The 21,387-nt window shown below is 36.9% G+C and overlaps 1 protein-coding gene across 5 annotated transcripts in view; it reads right to left on the bottom strand.

The window, feature by feature from the left end:
• The window catches only part of NUBPL (NUBP iron-sulfur cluster assembly factor, mitochondrial), a 377,447-nt gene that overhangs the window by 69,650 nt on the left and 286,410 nt on the right, over window positions 1–21,387 (bottom strand). For 3 of the 5 annotated variants that reach the window (XM_017895909.1, XM_017895912.1, XM_017895913.1), the window contains one exon: window positions 18,031–20,143. The exons of 1 other annotated variant lie outside the window; for it this stretch is intronic. In XM_017895909.1, the coding sequence (XP_017751398.1) occupies window positions 20,081–20,143 (63 nt within the window). In that variant the 3' untranslated portion in view covers window positions 18,031–20,080. Of the gene's footprint in view, window positions 1–6,081; window positions 6,173–18,030; window positions 20,144–21,387 lie in introns of those variants that run through there. One more of the 5 variants, XM_017895910.1, reaches the window with a different exon arrangement.

The raw sequence follows: 21,387 nt of genomic DNA on the forward strand, positions 1-21,387 counted from the left end.
AAATAAATAAAAGAAATAAGTCAAAATTATATTATTGATTAATGTTTAATTCAACAAGAATGCCACTGAAATTCATTCTAATTTATCTGGAATACCTGTTTGAATTAAAATCTCCTTTCAAATTAATACCTAGTACTCCAGAAAGTAAAGCAAAGAAATTTTGATGGATAATGTACAGCAATGAGTATAGAATCTTCCTCGCATCAATTGATATCCACTTAATAGTGTGGACTCTTCCAGCTAATAAAGGCTTGTCCTGACTTCCTGAGTAGGTTTTCCTTTGATGGTCTTACCTAGGCAAATTTGTTGAAGTTTCCAAACCTGTTTGTTCCACCTGAAAAAATGGTGCCTTTCAACTTACCAATATATGAAAAAATACGGGGAAAGAAGTTCATGTTGGTAAAGTACTTTCAAGCACAAATAAATTAACTACACAAAGAGGAAATTATTCCCACAATTTGGTCGCTCATATCATCAGGAAATCAATCCCTTCCCCCTTTCTCATACCAATTTTGGACATGGTGACTAATTTTACTTACATGCGGACTGATAACTCCTGCATTTACTGCTTAAATAATAGCATGCCAGAATTCCTATGAACTGTTAAGGAAAACTGGTTTGCAATAAGGATCTTTATTAACAGAATTGTTCAGTGAAACCAAAACTGAAGTGACGGCTCTATTCTGCATTTGGAAAAGATGCTATTAGAAAATGCACAAGCAGCAAGGGGCAGTGGCTCACACCTATAATCCTAGCACTTTGGGAGGCCGAGGGGGGCCCATCGCTTGAGCTCATGAGTTCGAGACCAGCCTGGGCAACGTGGTAAAACCCAGTCTCTACAAAAAATACAAACATTAGCCAGGTATGGTGGTACATGCCTATAGTTCCAGCTACTAGGGAGGCTAAGGTGGAAGAATAGCCTGAGCCTGGGAGGCAGAGGTTGCAGTGAGACCTTGTTTCAAAAAAAAAAAAAAAAAAGAAGAAAGAAAATGCACAAGCAAGTCACATACACACTTGTTTCTAAAAGCTCAAGACACTGAAGCATTCTAAAAAGCATGGCAATAAATTCATCATTCAGAAACAAAAGTGGATTATACAAGTTCCAACCTAAATTTTTACATGGAATATTTTCCCATCCTTTCAATACTCATTTTATAAAAAGAAATTTGACTAAAGAGCTCCTATGTCCTACCCTTTTTCAATAATAAATGGTTATTATGAATCTTCATTTTGATAATTCGCTGTAAACTGTAATTAATCAGAAGCTTCAGATAAATACAAAAAAATTGTTTCTATGAAAATTCCTCACAACAAAAGACAAGAAATCTTTCAGATTCAACAGAAAACAATTACTATACTTGCTAATTCAAGACAGTAAAAGCTTTCCTTACCATAAAAAGATATATAAGCTAATAAAAGGTTTTCATACTTCTGTTTATTGGCAACTTTATGTATAGTATTTATAAAAGCTGGTTAGTGTAGAGGGAGACTAATGCTGTTTCAGGCAACAATCTTGAATGCTAGCAACTCGACAAAGGAGAGAAATTCATAGAAATGTTTTGTTCCTCCTCCACAAAACACATCACACCTGGACTTTCAACTCGAAGGCCATAGAATACTGATTTTAAAACTTTCTAGTCAGTAAGGGAAACATTTCCTTGGTGCAAGAAGTAAACATCGCCTAATATTCCCCAGAAATTCTTCAGCAAGGAAAACAGTGTACAATAGGAAAAAAAAATACTACAGATTTTAGTTCCTAAAATAAACTTTATGCAATCACAGGAAGCATTTAGATCCTTTTCCCCTCTCTTGCAGGAAAATGAAACAATCTCTGGGCCACAGGAAATAACACAAGTTTTAGAAAATCCCTGTGGGATGAGAGAAAAAAACTTCAAGTGGATCTCTGAGTCCCATAAATGACGTAAAGAAAAACAGATGTTCAAAGGCTCAGCACTCCAACAAGAAGTAATCAATTTGTACTGGTGAGAGTGACGACTCCCTCCTAGGCTCATGGAAACAGGACAGCAGAAAGCCACACACACTACAATCAATATGTCTGCATACAACTAGCTCCTGCCCTCATTTTGGCAAAAAGAACAACTGCAAGAAGAGTGATGACAGCAAAAAGTGCTGAAGAAAGGAGGGATGAAGGATGCGAAAGAAGAAAAGGTAGATAGGACTCAGGTTAGAGTGCCAGCAGTTTCTACTGAAAATTAGTAACCACATGGGCATGTCAATATTGATGGCACAGCTTAGGAAAAGTCACCTATCCAATACTATAGATATGCAAAAATTCACAGCATAATGTAATTGGGAAGAAAAAGTTTATAGTATGCTACAGTCTGAATGTGTCCTCCCAAGATTAACTCTCCAATGTGGTATTAAGAGGAGGGACCTTAGGGAGATGATTAGGTCATGACAGCTCCACCCTCATTAATGAGATTAGTGCCTTTGTATAAGAGGCTTGAGGAAGCCTGGTCACCCCCTTCGCCTTTGGCCATGTGGGGATGCAGCAAGAAGACACCATCTTGAAGCAGAGAAAATAAGCCCTCACCAGACACTGAATCTGCTGGCACCCTTATCTTGGACTTCTCAGCCTCCAGAACTGTGAGAAGGAAATTTCTGTTGTTTATAAACTACCCAGTCTATAGTATTTTGTTATAGCAGCCTAAATGAACTAAAATATAGTATTTTCATTAAACTTAATTATAGATGACAAGAGAATAAATCTTATAATATCTACGTTCTGCCTTAAAAGTATTTTTACTTAAAATATCCACTTAGAAGGGTATTTTTTGGCATTGCTACTTAGGGAACATTAGGAGGCAAACACTTTTATAATTCCACCAAAGACAGAAAGTATGCTTTTCTCAAGACGAAAGGTCAAAAAGTAGTTTCTGTGGAGTAAATCCAGAAGAATTTCAGATTTTGAAGAGATTTCTCCTGGTTTTAATACAAATGGAGATTCCACAAGCCCTTTTGAAGACATTATGACTACATCTTGAACAGGTCATTAATAAAAAATACATTGCATTTAATAGCTTAGATATGTGGTTTTATATGATGTAATTGTGCAGACTGCACTTTTTAACCATTTACAGCATTAAAATACATATTTAACTTCCGTATGCTCTACCTTGCAGTCCCACAGCCATTACCCTTTTTCAGATCCTTGTTCCCTCAGAGCTGAATCCTGTGATGATTTACTAGTGGTTCTTTCTGGTTTTGTTACTGAACACTCCTCCTTTGGTCCACCCCGACCCCACCACCCTGCAGGTACCACCTCATTTCTTACATATAGTTTCTATAATTCATACTCAGAGTCAAGAGTTTATGATTGCCAGTTTCTTGGGAACCTTACAGAGATAGCTGATGTATGCACACACAAATATATGTGTACGTACATGTTTTAACGTAAATGGTAGCATTCCACACACATTTTTTTCTCTTAATATGTAACCCAGTGATCATTCCATTTCAGAATGTTGGAAGCTCTTCATTGTTTTTAAATGGCCGCATTATATTCCACTGTATGGATGCTCCATAATTAATAATTAACAAGCCTCTGCAGAAGGGAAATGTGTGGTTGAATGAGGAGGGTGTACATATTTCTACAAATGATATTTTCGTTATATTTCATACATACAAAAGAATATATACGAGTAAGTTAAAAAGCAAACAATACCCACGACTCCCACCTACCCTCCAACTTAAAAAAAGTCTAGTTTACCAATACCGTATCTACCCTTGTGTTCCTTTCCAGCCCACGCCCCTGTCTCATGCCCTAGAAGTAACTGTTATCTGATTTTAGTATTTGTCATTCCCATAGGTTAAAAATTTTTTTTTTATCACATATACACGGCTAACCCAGATACTAGGTGGTTTTCTTATTTTGAGCTTTATAAAATGGTCTTATGTAATATGCAATTTTCACACATCATATTTCTAAGATTCATCAATTTTTAAAAAGTAGCTGTAGTTCATTATCACTGGCTGTATAATATTCTGTGTGAATGTACTACAATGAATTTATCCATTCTTCCATCACCTGGTGTCTTAGTCTGTTCGGCTGCTACCCAAATAGATACCACAGATTTGGTAGTTTATAAATAATAGAAATTTTTTTCTCAAAGTTCTGGAAGCTGGGAAGTCCAAGATTACAGTGTCTGGTGAGGGCCACTTCACAGATGGCTGTCTTTTCACTGTAACTTCACATGGTAGAAAGGAGGGATTAGCTAGCTCTCTGGGGTTTCTTTCATAAGGGCACTGATACCAATCATGAGGGCTCTATTATTTTGACTTAAAAACCTCTCAAAAGTCCCCACCTCCTGATATTATCACCTTAGGGGTTAGGATTTCAGCATATGAATTTTAAGGGGACAAAAACATTCTAACCATAGCACCAAACAAATGGGTTATTTGCAGGTTTTTGCTACTCTGAACAGTGCCACCATGAACATTCTCATATATGTCTTCTGGGACACATGTGCAAGAAATTTTCTAGGTAATACCCAGAAATACAGTAAGTTATGTGATTTGAATATTACAACAAAGTGTTCCCCAAAATGACTACTTTACCACTCCTTTTAGCTATGTCTGAAACACATTGCTTCGAACACCTTTTCAGACTTCATAATTTTTACAATTTAGCGAGTGTAAAATGGTACCTTGTTGCTTTTGATTTGCATTTTCCTGATTAGTACTAGGATTGGCTTCTTTTCTTATATTTATTGGCCATTCATGTTTTCTCTTCTGTGAAATGCCTGTTTGTTTCTACTGCTCAGTTTTCAATTAAGTTATATTATCCCTTTTTTTCTTATTGATTTGTAGGAGTTCTCAAATTATTCCAAATGACCAGCTCTTTGATGGTTATAGGCACTTCAAATGTCCTCCCAGTTTGTGATTATATGATGTATTTTACTGAAGAGATATTAATTGCAATGTAGACGAATTTATCAACCTTTTATGATTAGCACTTTTTGTATCTTGCTTAAGAGATTCTTCCTTCCCAAAGTCAGACAAGTCCTATATTTTCTTCTAAATTTTATAATTTTGCCATAAAAATTGATTTTTTTGTATGGCATGAGGTAGGGTTCCATTTTTCCCCCTTAGATAAACAACTATCTGGGCACTGTTTCCTCAGGATCTTCAATACGCATTTTGTCATAAGTCAAGTATTCAAATACACATAGATCATTTCTGGACTCTCTATTTTTAAAGTTTTCTATCCCTGTATCAACATCAAACTGTTTTAATAATTATAGATTTATAGTAAGTCTTTGTTATCTGATAGGGAATGTTTCCTCTCCCCCGCCTTCTCCTTCTGGAGTTTCTCAGCTATTCTTGGACCTTTGCTCTTCACATAAATTTTTAAATCAGTTTGTTAGGCTCTACTAAGAGGGAGAATTACTTTTCATGAAATCCCTTTTAGTACATTTTAAATTTTGTCTGGAAGTTTGAAAGGTATTCATTATAAATAAAAAATATTTTAAAAAATCTTACGACTGGCCATTGTATCAAGGTGAAACTGCACATCATGTTATTTATGCTATTCAGTCTGATTAGTCCTATTTTTCCATCCTAATACCTGTTACTTTCAAATATGAAACTGTGTCTCTTAGGTAGACTGGTTTCCCCATGTATATCATTTCAGTCCACTCCTACCCTCTCATTTCTTTGCTCATATTATTTTAACATATCCAACCATCTATTCTTCACACCTGATTCCAGATCTTATTTCTTTAAAACAACTAATGTACTAAAAGTCGCATTCTGGCTCTTATTAAAATTTACTTTCTTTGTGATAGTTTAGTGTCCTCAATTAAAGTATGAGCTCCCTAGAGGCAAGCACAGGTTGGCTAAGAGTTGAGGAAACAGTTTTGATTGGTTCTTCTCAATATAAATGTATTTTGGCCTAGTCACTATTGCCAATCTTTGGGTCGAGTCACAATAAAGCCTTTTAGTTTGAATATGTTGGCTTTCTGTTGTACTTAAGCTAGGTATGTAACAATGATTAGTGAACTATAAGAGAAAGCCAGTGCTCAATGGAATTGATTTGCAAAGGACTTTTACAATATAATTAGAAAATACCTTCATCAGCGAAGACAGCCTAATAACATGTTCTCATGGTGGTTTACAATGTATCTGTATAGCTCTTCATCTGAAGAAACAACTGTGTGAACCATAATTAAATCCATTAGGCACAGTGTGAGAAATAATGTTTAAACAACAGTTCAACAGCTGCAACACCCATACTCTTCAAAATGTTTTGTAAATGATTGAAGATAATTTATTGTTCCTATCTTATTTTGCAAATTAAATAATAAGAATAAAAGTTGCTTGATATGTTTAATTTTTAAGCGATAACTGATGTTATCATACAGGCCTAAACTAATTTGCAGTATAAAAATTACCAAAGTCATAGGGTGTGAATGAGCTGAAACAAAACTAACAACTATGGAACTTAAAATATCTATAAAAGATTAAAAGAATAAACATCAGGGAAGTAGTTTTAAAAAATCTTTAAATGCACAGCCACTTTTGTCTTTTTTTAAATTAAAGAACATGATTTTGTATTAAAATCCTTTTCTATTAACCAAGTTATCTGTTGTGAGCAACCTAACATTCATGGAGAAAAAAGTAGGCTATTTTTCCATTAATAAGCTGAAAGTATGGCACATCAATAGTTAGATAGGTCATCCAAAATTAGAGTTTAACAAGGTTTATAGAGCACTTTTAGAAACTTTAAACTGAAGATTGGGTTTAAATGTTATATAAGTTAGAATTTCTGATTAAAAAGTGGTCCATAATCAAGTTCTAGTATAACTATACTCTGTACAAACTTTAAGCCCAATTATTTAAAAAAGTTTTAAATGTGAAAACAATTTGCTGCTCCTAGGATGTGGCAAAGTAAGAAAAGAAAGCAAATAACTTAATTGATTATACTTCAAGTTTCAACCTGAACTTCAAATGTCAGAAGTCACTCAAACCAGCTCCTCTAGAATGAGAGAATGCTCATCTAGTTTGAATAAGGTATTTTAAATAAAAAAAGGCTTTGAAAAGGGATTTGAAAATAACCATATATGAAAATTGTGACATTTCAGGCACTCAAAAAGGTTTAACTAAATCAAATATCAGAAAGCAATATATTAATACATCACTTTTTAATAGATTTATTGAAGTATAACTGATGCATAAGTTGCACATATTTAAAGTGTACAATTTGGTGAACTTTCCCCTTTGTATACACCCATGAAACCTTTACCAGAATCAAGTTAGTGAACACTTCTATCACTTCCAAAAGTTTTCTCTTTCCTTTCTCTCTCAGTATCTGTCTCCAGGTACCCACTGATCTACTTTGTCAAGTAGTTAAGTTTGCATTTTCTAGAACTGTATATAAATGGAATCATACAAGTTGTACTCTTTTCTGTCTGCCTCTTTTATTCAGCATTATTATTTTAAGAATCATTTATGTTATTGTATCAATAACCAAAATTCCATTTTATTGCTGAGAAGTATTCTATTGTATAGTAGCAAACTGTTTATCCACTCACTTTTTCTTCCAGAGGACATTGAATTTATTTTTATTATAATTTTTTATTTTTCCATAGGTTACTGAGGTACAGGTGGTATTTGGTTATGTAAGTAAGTTCTTTAGAGGTGATTTGTCAGATTTTGGTGCACCCATCACCTGAGCAGTATATACTATGACATATTTGTAGTCTTTTATCCCTCACCTTCCTCCCCCTTCCCCCTAAGTCTCCAAAGTCCACTGTATCATTCTTATGGCTTTGCGTCCTCATAGCTTAGCTCCCACATATCAGTGAGAACATATGACATTTGGCTTTCCATTCCTGAGTTACTTCACATAGAATAACAGTCTCCAATCTCATCCAGGTTGCCGTGGATGCTGTTAATTCATTCCTTTTTATGACTGAGCAGTATCCCATCATGTATATATACCACAGTTTCTTTATCCACTCATTGATTGATGGGCATTTGGGCTGGTTCCACGATTTTGCAATTGCAAATCATGCTGCTATAAACATGTATGTGCAAGTATCTTTTTTGTATAAGGACTTCTTTTCCCCTGGGTAGACACCCAGTAGTGGGATTACTGGATCAAATGGTAGTTCTACTTTTAGCTCTTTAAAGAATCTCCACACTGTTTTCCATAGTGGCTGTACTAGTTTACATTCCCACCAGCAGTGTAGAAGTGTTCCCTGATCACCACATCCATGCCAACATCTACCATTTTTTGCTTTTTTGACTATGGCCATTCTTGCAGGAGTAAGGTTGGTATTGCATTGTGGTTTTGATTTGCATTTCCCTGATCATTAGTGATGTTGAGCATTTTTTCATATGTTTGTTGGCCATCTGTATATCTTCTTTTGAGAACTGCCTATTCATATCCTTAGCCCACTTTTGATGTGATTGTTTTTTTCTTACTGATTTGTTTGAGTTAGCTGTAGATTCTGGATATTAGTCCTTTGTCAGTTGTAGAGATTGTGGAGATTTTCTCCCAGTCTGTGGGTTGTCTGTTTACTCTGCTGACTGTTCCTTTTGCCATCCAAAAGCTCTTTAATTAGGTCCCAACTATTTACTTTGTTTTTATTGCACCAGCAGTGTAGAAGTGTTCCCTGATCACCACATCCATGCCAACATCTACCATTTTTGCTTTTTTGACTATGGCCATTCTTGCAGGAGTAAGGTTGGTATTGCATTGTGGTTTTGATTTGCATTTCCCTGATCATTAGTGATGTTGAGCATTTTTTCATATGTTTGTTGGCCATCTGTATATCTTCTTTTGAGAACTGCCTATTCATATCCTTAGCCCACTTTTGATGTGATTGTTTTTTTCTTACTGATTTGTTTGAGTTAGCTGTAGATTCTGGATATTAGTCCTTTGTCAGTTGTAGAGATTGTGGAGATTTTCTCCCAGTCTGTGGGTTGTCTGTTTACTCTGCTGACTGTTCCTTTTGCCATCCAAAAGCTCTTTAATTAGGTCCCAACTATTTACTTTGTTTTTATTGCATTTGCTTTTGGGTTCTTGGTCATGAAATCTTTGCCTAACCCAATGTCTAGAAGGGTTTTTCCAATGTTATCTTCCAGAGTTTTTATAGTTTCAGGTCTTAAAGTCCTTATTCCATCTTAAGTTGATTTTTGTATAAGGTAAGAGATGAAGATCCAATTTCATTTACCTACATGTGGCTAGCCAATTATCCCAGGACCATTTGTTGAAAAGGGTTTCCTTTCCCCACTTTATGTTTTTGTTTGTTTTGTTGAAGATCAGCTGGCTATAAGTATTTGGGTCTATTTCTGGGTTTTCTATTCTATGTGCCTATTTTTATACCTATACCATGCCATTTTGGTGACCATGGCCTTACAGTATAGTTTGAAATCAGATAGTGTGATGCCTCCAGATTTGTTCTTTTTGCTTAGTCTTGCTTCGGGTATGCAAGCTCTTTTTAGGTTCCATATGAATTTTAGAATTGTTTTTTCTAATTCTGTGAAGAATGATGGTGGTATTTTGAAGGGGATTGCACTGAATTTGTAGATTGCTTTTGGCAGTATGGTCATTTTTACAATATTGATTCTACCTATCCATGAGCATGGGATGTGTTTCCATTTGTTTGTGTCATCTATGATTTCTTTCTGCAGTGTTTTGTAGTTTTCCTTGTAGAGGTCTTTTGCCTCCTTGGTTAGGCGTATTCCTAAGTATTTTGTTTGTTTGTTTGTTTGTTTGTTTTGCAGCTATTGTAAAAGGGGTTGAGTTCTTGACTTGATTCTCCACTTGGTCACTGTTGGTGTACACAAGAGCAACTAATTTGTGTACATTAATCTTGTATCTGGAAACTTTGCTGAATTCTTTTCTCAGCTCAAGGAGCTTTCTGGAGGAGTCTTTAGGATTTTCGAGGTAAACAACCATCAACAGTGACAGTTTGACTTCCTCTTTACTGATTTCAGTGCCCTTTCTTTCTTTCTCTTGTCGGATCGCTCTGGCTAGGACTTCCAGTACTACATTGAAGAGGAGTGGTGAGAGTGGGCATCCTCATCTTGTTCCAGTTCTCGGAGGGAATGCTTTCAACTTTTCCCTATGCAGTATTGTGTTGGCTGTGGATTTGTCACAGATGGTTTCTATTACATTGAGGTATGTCCCTTGTATGTCGATTTTGCTGAGTTTTAATCATAAAGGATGCTGGATTCTGTCTAATTTTTTTCTGCATCTATTGAGATGATCATATGATTTTTGTTTTTAATTCTGTTTACGTGGTGTGTCGCATTTATTGACTTGCATATGTTAAACCATCTCTGCATCCCTGGTATGAAACTCACTTGATCAGGGTGGATTATCTTTTTGATATGTTGTTGGATTTGGTTAGCTAGTATTTTGTTAAGGATTTCAGCATCTATGTTCATCAAGGAGAGTGGTCTGTAGTTTTCTTTTTTGGTTCTGTCCTTTCCTGGTTTTGGTATTGGGGTGATACTGGCTTCATAGAATGAATTAGGGAGGATTCCCTCTTTCTCTATCTTGCAGAATAGTGAGAAAAGGAAAGGTACCAATTCTTTGAATGTCTGGTAGAATTTTGCTGTGAATCCATCTGGTCCTGGATTTTTTTAATTGGTAATTTTTAAATTACCATTTCAATCTCACTGCTTGTTATTGGTCTGCTCAGGGTATCTAATTCTTCCTGATTTAAGCTAGGAGGGTTGTATTTTCCAGGAATTTTACATCTCTTCTAGGTTTTCTAGTTTATGTGCATAAAGCTGTTCATGGTAGCCTTGAATAATCCTTTGTATTTCAATGGTGTCAGTTGTAATATCTCCCAATTTGTTTCTTAATGAGGTTATTTGGATTTTCTCTCGTTTTCTTGGTTAATCTTGCTAATAGTCTTTCAATTTTATGTATCTTTTCAAAGAACCAGATTTTTGTTTCAGTTCTTTTGTATTGTTTTTTTGTTTCAATTTCATTTAGCTCTGCTCTGATCTTGGTTATTTCCTTTCTTCTGCTGGGTTTGGGTTTGATTTGTTCTTGTTTCTCTAGTTCCTTGAGGTCTGATCTTAGAATGTCAGTTTGTGATCTTTCAGTCTTTTTGATGTAGGCATTTAGAGCTATGGACTTTCCTCTCAGCACCGCCTTTGCTGTATCCCAGAGCAAAGGTTGTGTCATTATTGTTGTTCAGTTTGAAGAATTTTTAAATTTCCACCTTGATTTCGTTTTTGACCCAATAATTATTCAGAAGCAGTTTATTTAATTTCCATGTATTTGCATGGTTTTGAAGGTTCCTTTTGGATTTGATTTCCAGTTTTATTGCACTGTGGTCTGAGTGACTGACAAAATTTCAATTTTCTTAAATTTATGGAAGCTCGTTTTATGGCCTCTATCTTGGAAAAAGTTCCATGAGCCATTAAATAGAATGTGTATTCTGTAGTTGTTGGAAGAAATGTTCTGTATATATCTGTTAAATCCATTTGTTCCAAGGTATAGTTTAAATCCATTGCTTTTTGTTGACTTTCTACCTTGATGACCTGGCTAGTGCTTTTCGTGGAATAATGAAGTCCCTCACTATTATTGTGTTGCTGTCAATCTCATTTATTAGGTCTATTGGTAATTGTTTTATAAATTTGGGAGCTCCAGTGTTAGGTGAAGATATGTTTAGGATTGTGAAATTTTCCTATTGCATAATGCCTTTTACCATTATATAATGTCCCTCTTTGTCTCTTTTAACTGCTGTTGCCTTAAAGTTTGTTTTGTCTGACATAAGAATAGCTACCTCTGCTCACTTCTGGTATCCATTTGCATGAAATGCCTTTTTCCACCCCTTTACTTTATGTGAGTCCTTATGTGTTAGGTGAGTCTCCTGAAGGCAGCATACAGTTGGTTGGTGAGTTCTTATCCATACTGCAGTTCTATATCTTTTAAGCGGAGCATTTAGGCCACTTACATTCAATGTTAGTATTGAGATGTGAGGTACCATTCCATTCATCATGCTATTTGTTGCCTGTGTACCTTGTTTCTGTTGTTTGTTTTTGCTTTTTACCTTGTAGTTTTGTTTTATAGATCCTTGAGATTTATGCTTTAAAGAGGTTCTGTTTTGATGTGTTTCCAGGATTTGTTTCAATATTTAGAGCTCCTTTTAGCAGTTTGTGTAGAGGTGGCTTGGTAGTGGCAAATTCTCTCAGCATTTGTTTGTCTGAAAAAGACTAACTTTCCTTTATATATGATGCTTAGTTCTGCTAGATACAAAATTCTTGGCTGATAATTGTTTTGTTTGAGGAGGCTGAAATAGGGCCCCAATCCCTTCTAGCTTGTACGGTTTCTTCTGAGAAATCTGCTGTTAATCTGATAGATTTTCCTTTATAGGTTACCTGTTGCTTTTGTCTCACAGCTCTTAAGATTCCTTCATCTTAACTTTAGCTAAAGTGATGACAATGTGCCTAAGTGATGATCTTTCTGCAATGAATTTCCCAGGTGTTCTTTGTGCTTCCTGTATTGGGATGTCTAGGTCTCCAGCAAGGGCTGGGGACGTTTTCCTCAATTATTCCCCCAAATATGTTTTCCAAACTGTTAGATTTTTCTTCTTCCTCAGGAACACTGATTATTCTTAGTTTTGGTCGTTTAACATAATCTCAGACTTCTTGGAGGCTTTGTTCATATTTTCTTATTCTTTTGTCTTTGTCTTTGTTGAACTGGGTTAATTCAAAGACCTTGTCTTTGAGCTCTGAATTTCTTTCTTCTGCTTGTTCAATTCTATGGCTGAGACTTTCCAGAGCATTTTGCATTTCTTTAAGTGTGTCTAAATTTTCCTAAAGTTTTGATTGTTTTTTTCTTTATGCTACCTATTTCCTTGAATAATTCTCCCGTCACTTCTTGTACTGATTTTTGAATTTCCTTGCATTGGGCTTCACCTTTCTCTGGTGCCTTCCTGATTATCTTAATAACTAACCTCCTGAATTCTTTTACAGGTAAATCAGGAATTTCTTCTTGGTTTGGATCCACTGCTGGTGGACGAGTGTGATTTTGGGGAGGTGTTAAAGAGCCTTTTTTGGTCATATTACCAGAGTTAGTTTTCTGGTTCCTTCTTATTTGGGTAGGCTCTATCAGAGGGAAGGTCTAGGGCTGAAGGCTGTTCAGATTATTTTGTCCTACAGTGTGTTCCCTTGATGTAGTACTCTCCCACTTTTCCTATGGATATGGCTTCCTGTGAGCCGAGCTGCAGTGATTGTTATCTCTCTTCTGGGTCTAGCCACCCAGCAAGTCTACCCAGCTCCAGGCTGGTACTGGGGGTTGTCTGCGTAGAGTCCTGTGATGTGAACCATCTATTGGTCTCTCAGCCATGGATGCCAGTTTCTGTTCCAGTGGAGGTGGCGGGGGGAGGGGAGGTGAAATAGACTCTCTGAGGGTTCTTAGCTTTGGTGGTTTAATGTTATATATTTGTGCTGGTTGGCCTCCTGCTGGGAGATGGCACTTCCCAGAGAGCATCAGCTGTGGTACTATGGAGAGGAACTGGCGATGGGTGGGGCCCTAGAACTCCCAAGAGTATATGTCCTTTGCCTTCAGCTAACAGGGTAGATAGGGAAGGCCCATCAAGTTGGGGCAGGGCTAGGCGTGTCTGAGCTCAGACTCTCCTTGGACAGGTCTCGCTGCGGCTGCTATGGGGGATGGGGGCAAGGTTCCCAGGTCAGTGGAGTTGTGTACTAGGAGGATTATGGCTGGCTTCTACTGAGTCATGTAGGTTGTCAGGGAGGTAGGGGAAAGCCGGCAGTCACAAGCCTCACCCAGCTCCCACGCAATCCAAATGGCCAGTCTCACTCCTGCTGTGCCCCCACTACCTCCCCCACTGGCAACAGCCATGAGTCTGTTTCCAGGCAGTGGATGAACAGGGCTTGAGAACTTGCCTTGGGCTACCTGCCCCTAAGCTGAGAAAGAAAAGGGCTTGGCTCTTCCCCTACCTGTGGAGTCTGCACACCAGATTCACGCCCTCCCGAGTTATGGCCAGGAGGCTTCTTGCCCAGGTCAAATTGTTTCAAAGTTCATCTGGAGATTCCCTTCTCCCTGTGGCGTTTTCCTTTGTGCCTCTGGCTTCCCTCCCGATGGATCTCTGTGGTGCCAGGCAGGAATGACTTGCTTGGGGACCCAGTGAACTCCAAGCACCTTTCCTGCTGCTTCCTCTACCCCTGTATTTTGCTTGGCTTTCTAAATTGACTCAGTTCCAGGTAAGGTTGGAGACTTCTCCCTCAAACAGACCTTCCGTTTCCCCAGTGAGGGTATGTGTTCAGGAGAGGAGGATCTCTCTTTCCCACTTCTGCAGTTGGGGCACTTACAATATTAGGGATGTCTCCTGGGTCTTGCAGGAGCAGTTGCTTCCTTCAAAGGGTCTGTGGGTCTTACTGCAACTCCTGGTTTGTTCTTGCAGTCATTCTGGAGCTAAAATTCACAATGTGAGCCTCTGCACACTGCTCTGTCTGTCTGAGTCGGAGGTGCAATCTAGTCCTGCCTCCTATCCGCCATGATGATCTTCCATTCAGGACATTCCCATTCACCTTTTGATGCATACTGGAGTTGTTTCCAGCTTTCAGATATTATAAACAAAGCTGATAGGAACATGTGTGTAAGTCTTCATGCAGATACATGTCTCTTTCATCTTGGGTAAATATCTAGAAGCATAATATTTAACTATAGGGTATGTGCATCGAGTGTAACAGAGCCAGGCGTGGTGGCTCATGCTTGTAATCCTAACACTTTGGGATGCCAAGGTGAGAGACCTGCATGAGACCAGGAGTTCAAAAACAGCCTGGGAAACACAGAGAGACCCTGTGTCCAAAAAGAAAAAAAACCAAAAAAAACAAAAACAAACAAACAAAAAAGCATGCCAGAATGTTTCCAAAGTGGTATTATTTTACATTCCCATTCCCCACCAACAGGGTATGAGCTTGCCAGTGGATCCACATCATCTTCAGCACTTGGTATTGCCAATCTTTTTAATCGTAGCAATTTTAGTGGCTTTGTAGTGGTATCCCATTGTGGTTTTAATTTGCATCTCCCTAATGACTAAAAACATTGAGCACTTTCATGTCATTTGTCAGTGATATCTCTTCTTTCGTGAAGTGTCTATTCAAATCCTTTGCCCATTTTAAATTGGGTTGTCTTATTAATCAGTTGTAAGTATTCTTTGTATATTTTAAACTCTTCATCAGACATGTTTCACAAATGTTTTCTCCTAGTCTATAAATTGCCTTTTCATTTTCTTAACTGTGTCTTTCAAACAGCTAGGTTTTAGTTTTGATGAAATACAAGTTATCTACTTTTTATGTTATTGTTTAATTGGGATTTTGTGTCTTATTTTGCATAACTCTAGATCATAAAGATTTTCTCTATGTTTTCTTTTAGATGTGTCATAGTTTTAGATATTATATTTAGGTCTATGATCCATTTTGATGTGTTTTTAGATCTAGAAGGAGGCAAGGTCTATTTCTTTGTAAAAATATGTCTCATCGTTCAAGCACAAGTACTGAAAAGTCATCCATTCTCCACTGAATTGCTTTGGCACCTTTGTTGAAAATCAAGTTATTATATCTGTGTATGTCTGTTTCTGAACTCTGTCCCATGGATCTGTATTTCTATCTTTACACCAATACCACATTGCCTTGATTACTGTAGCTTTATAACAAGTCTTCAGGCTGGGCACAGTGGCTCACGCCTGTAATCTCAGCACTTCAGGAGGCTGAGGTGGGCAGATCACGAAGTCAAGAGATCAAGACTTTCCTGGCCAACATAGTGAAACCCCGTTTCCACTAAAAATACAAAAATTAGCTGGGCATGGTGGTGCATGCCTGTAGTCCTAGCTGCTCAGGAGGTTGAGGCAAGAGAATCGCTTGAACCCAGGAGGCTGAGGTTGCAGTGAGCCAAGATTGCGCCATTGCACCCCAGCCTGACGACAGAGTGAGACTCCATCTCAAAAAATAAGAAACAAAATAAGTCTTCAAATCAGGTGGTGTAAGTTCCTAAACTTTAATCTTTTTTGTTCAAAATAATTTAGCTATTCTGGACACTCTCTAGTTCCATGAAAATGTTAGAATCAAGTTGTCAGTTTGAGTTTTGTTGGATTTTGACAGAAATCACATTGGATATAGATCACTTTGGGAGAATAGACATTTTAAACATGTTGAATCTTCCAAACCTTGAACATGGTATGTCTCACCACCTAAATGTTTTCTTTGATTTCCTTCATTAATGTTTTGTAGTTGTCAGCATAACAGATCTTTTACATATCTTATTTTATTTACGTGTAAATATTTCATGGTTTTGGGGTGCTATTATAAATCAAACTTTTTTCATTCAATTTCTAATTGCTTATTGCTAGTATGCAGAAATAAAATTGGTTTTGTATGTTGACCTTGCATACTGCATCTCTGCCAAATCCATTTATTAGTTTTAGCTGCTTTTTTGTATATTATTTGGAATGTTCTCCATAGACAATCAATCTGTCTGTGAACAGAGATGGTTTTATTTCTTCCTTTCTAATCTATATGCCTTTATTTCTCTTTCTATTGCACTAGGAAAGACCTTAGGTATGATAATGAATAAAATGGTGAGCTTGGACAAGCTTGCAGTGGGTCTTTCACCATTAGCAATGATGTTAGCTGTAGTTCTCTGTAGATGCCTTTTATTAAGTTGAAAAAGTTGTTTTCTATTTCTAGTTTGCTGATAATTCTTATTGCACATGAATGTTCAGTTTTGTTATATGCTTGGTTTATATCTATTCAAATAAACATCCTTTTTTTCCTTTAGTCTGTTTTGTTTTACTGTTTCTTCTTGAATCTGCCATGCTTTGATTGATGTTCAATTGTTGAACCAACCTTGCATTCCCAGGAAAATGACCTCATAGTCATATGTATTATCCTTTTTATATAATGCTGGATTCAACAAGGTAAGATTTGTTGAAGAATTTTGTGTCTATGTTTATAACGAACATTTGTCTGTACTCCTCTTGTATTGTCTTTGTTTGGTTTGCATATTAGGGTAATGCTGGCTTCACAGAATGAGTTGGAAAGTGCCCCCTCCTATTTTCTGGTAAAGTTTGTGTAGAACTGGTATTATTCCTCCTTCAATGTTGGGTAGATTTTGACAGTACAGGCATCTGGGAATAGAGTTTTCTTTGTTGGTTCTTAACACAAATTATATTTTTAAAAGTAATTTATGACTACTCAGGTTATCTATTCCTTAAGTGAGCTTTGGTAGTTTCTTTGAAAGCATTTGTCTATTTCATCTAAGTCTTCAATTTTATGGGCATAAAATTGTTTGTAATCATTCTTACTGTTCTTTTCATGTCTCTAATGATGTCTCCTTTTCATTCCTGATTTGTTGATTTATGTGATCTTTCTCTCTTAATAAGCCTGGCTAAAGGTTTGTCAATTTTGTTCATCTTTTCAAAATGTCAAGTCTTTTAATTACACTCTATTGAGATGTGAAGAATGGAAAATAAGTATCACTCCTTAACAAACTTCACTCTACCTTTGGAGTTGGCAACAAAATTTTAGAATAAGCTTAGTTCTTCTTTTATAGCTACTGTTCCTTCCTCCCTGTCTAAACCTGCATATATACTCCAACCACCATTTGTTTCAGTAGACTTCCTTGAAGCATCTGCAGAAACAGTCAAATGAAGGAGGAGAAGAGGGCAGGGAATTTCACATGTGGATCTTCTCTCGGTCATGTATGTATGAGTAAAGACTATCTTTCTCATTTCCCCATGATATGTATTAAATGATGACATATAACTTTAAGTCATTCTTTTTCTGGATAAAGTTAAGTTTGGTTTAAGTATTTTTGTATTCACAAGTGCTCAGTGATCATATGTATTTTCCTCTTCCTCAATAAACAATAAACACACAAATAAATATCTGAAACTTTAAGTCATTACTTCCCTCTCAGAGTGATATGATGACAGTGTGTCCACAGATAATTTTATTCATGATATTAATTACTGTAATTTGGTCCAGTAAATTTCAGTTCAGATATAGCAGTCTGTGTTTTTTAACTTTTATTTTTATTTTGAGATAATTGTAGATTTACATGCAGTTGAAAGAAATAATACAGAGATTCCATGTGCCCTTCACCCAATTTCCCCCAGTGGTAACATCTTGCAAGACTATAGCACAATATCACAACTGGAATATTGACATTGACAGTTGTGATACAGAACATTTCCATCATTACAAGGATCCCTCATGTTTCTCACAGGCACACCCAATTCTCTCCCATCCTCACCCCCTCCTTAACACAGCCACCACTAATCTGTTCTCTATTTCTATAATATTATGTCACTTCAAGAATGTTATATAAATTGAATCTTTTGGTACAAAACCTTTTTAAATTGACTTTTTTCATTCAGCGTAATTCTCTGGAATTATAAGTTGCTGCATGTACCCATAGTTTGTTCTTTTTTATTGCTGAGTAGTATTCATGGTATGAATGTACCACGGCTTGTTTAACCATTCATCCAATGAAGAAAATCTGGGTTGTTTTTGGTTATTACATATAAAGTTGCAATAAACATCAATCTACATGTTTTTGTGTGAAAACATGCTTATAATAGTGTGAAACTCTATGATTAATTTTCTGGTTGATAACTATACAGCAACGATGTCAAGGCATTTGCCAAAAGTGACAGACCACTTCTTTATAAATGCCAATTATCTAATGGCTCACTCTTAATAATGGCTCACTCTTATCAGTACTTTCAGCTTTAAAACTGTCTGCTACCCGACTTTGAAAAGTCGTTGACTCTATCTCTTTGGGCTTCAATTAGACAAGATAAATGTTTTTTAAAATGTATTATTTGAAATGTGAACTCCATGAAATGCTCTTAAAAGGCAGGGGTGGATTTCATGGCCAAAAAAAGTTTGAGGAAATGCTAAATACTGCATCTCCCCCACTTTTTAAAAATTTTATTCATTTATTTATTTATTTTTTTGAGATGGAGTCTCACTTCATCGACCAGGCTGGATTGCAGTGGCACAATCTCTGCTCACTGCAACCTCTGCCTCCCGGGTTGAAGTGATTCTCCTGCCTCAGCCTCTAGAGTAGCTGGGATTACAGGTGTATGCCACCACGCCCAGCTAATCTTTATTTTTAGTAGAGATGGGGTTTCACCATGTCAGTCAGGCTGGTCTCAAACTCCTGACTTTATGATTCACCCGCCTCAACCTCCCAAAGTGCTGGGATTACAGGCGTGAGCCACTGTGCCCAGCTGCCCACCCCCCCATTTTTATTTAACAAGAGCACATTGGTGTACAAAACGATGAACCTAATATTGAATTACTCAAGTTCAAATCCAAGCTCCATCACTTGCTAGATACAGTAACCCTCAGCAAGACACTCAAGGTTGAGTGTCTTCAAATTATATCTCAAATTACTTATCTGTAAAATGGAGATAATAGTACCCACTCACACAAATGGAAGAATAATTGTAATTAACTTGTTAAATGTTAGCTATTACTATTACTGCTATCATTATCAGAATCATCATCAACATCATAATGGTCTTATTAAAAATACATATGTTCAGGCTCCACTTCTAGAGACTGAGATTCATTAAGCGTGGGGTACGGTGTGATCCAGATGAAGAAGCAGAGGTTCATATTAAGAACATATCCAAGATAGTACTAAAGACAGGATTCAAAGACAGTCCAAATTGCCTGGTGAGGAGGTGTAATACTTATGCCCATATACAAATTTAGTATATCATTTAAATTACTAACTCTGTGGTCCTGTAAAAAGTGTACAGTTCTCTCCCAAAATGGACTTGGGATTCCTAAAGGGGTAATTCAATAAAATAAAATGCAGTTCTTTGCAGGTGGTATACACCAGCTTTCAAAAAATTCCTAAATATAGTAGTTAACATTGATACATCAAAGTTTTGTGAATCTTAGCTTATCAAATCAGATCTGAAGTCATTATTTCCTTAGAAATAAAACAGTTATGATTTCTATTATTTCTGTAGGTTCCATCACCACATTGCTGATTTCCAAAGGTCCTCTTAATGTCAGTACCAGGCAAATTTCCAGGACACTTGGGGAATCATTCTGAAGGTGATGGCAATCTTCTTACCACTTCCACAGCAATCCTCAAGTAAGCTTTGGCCTGGAAAAGAACAAATTTATTTGTTCTGTATTTCTCTTCAGCAGACACTGAATGACTCATCAACTGTTTGTCATAGAAGCCCACTGTATTTGATAGTAAAAAGGCTGAGTGAGATGAGGAAATTCAGTACTGAGAAGATAATGCTGTGTACATTGCAGATGGCACAAGGAAGAAAGACTTTTAGATTATTTGGAGGGTAATTATTTGGAAGGTGACTCTCTGAAATAATATTCAGTACCAGAAATTATTGTTTTTAAAATTCTAATTCTGGTGTCAGCAAACTAGCAACCCACTCTAGTTGTAGAGAAATTACACTTTTGCTCTGAAAATTGATATCTTGAGTTAGAGACTGCCAAAACTTCTTTAGCATAAGAGCTGTTAGTCATTTTAAGGAGGACTATTTATTACCATGTTGCAGTTTATCTTAGGAAAGCGTTTTCTTCATCTCCCCGAGAATGGTGTGCAACCTCAGCACCAAGCACCTATAGGCTCTTTCACCTGGTAAATTTTGGATATCATGCCAAAAATCCTGGTTCCATTGTTACACTCTTTATGTCTGGGATCCCAGTGTCATGGACACTAAGAGCAGCTCTGAAGCCACGGAGTGGGCCACAAGCTAACCTAATGCCTGCATGGTAATGATACTTGCATTTTAAGAGTTCCATTAAGTAAATGTAATGCAAAATTATTTATATCTTATATCTTATTCATAGAAAGTAACCATAGAACACAATAGTAAAATTTTCTAAAACCATTAATTTCTACATTGATAAGTGACATGGTTTGGCTGTGTCCCCACCCAAATCTCATCTTGAATTGTAACTCCCACAATTCCCATGTGTTGTGGAAGGAACCTGGCGGGAGGTGATTGAATCATGGGGGTAGGTCTTTCCCATGCTGGCCTTGTGATAACAAGTCTCACGAGATCTGATAGCTTTAAAAACAGGAGGCTCTCTTCACAAGCTTTTTGCCTGCCACCATCCATGTAAGACGTGACTTGTTCCTCCTTGCCTTTCACCTTCCTCCATGATTATGAGGCCTCCCTAGCCACATGGAATTGTAAGTCCAATAAAACTCTTTCTTTTGTAAACTGCCCAGTCTCTGGTATGTCTTTAATCAGCAGTGTGAAAACAAGCTATTTACAGTAAATTGGTACCAGTAGAGTGTGGCGTTGCTGAAAAGATACCTGAAAATGTGGAAGTGACTTTGGAACTGGGTGACAGGCAGCTGTTGGAACAGTTTGG

The sequence above is a fragment of the Rhinopithecus bieti genome, unplaced genomic scaffold, assembly GCF_001698545.2.
Source record: "Rhinopithecus bieti isolate Rb0 unplaced genomic scaffold, ASM169854v2 scaffold_21703, whole genome shotgun sequence".
NCBI lineage: Eukaryota > Metazoa > Chordata > Mammalia > Primates > Cercopithecidae > Rhinopithecus > Rhinopithecus bieti.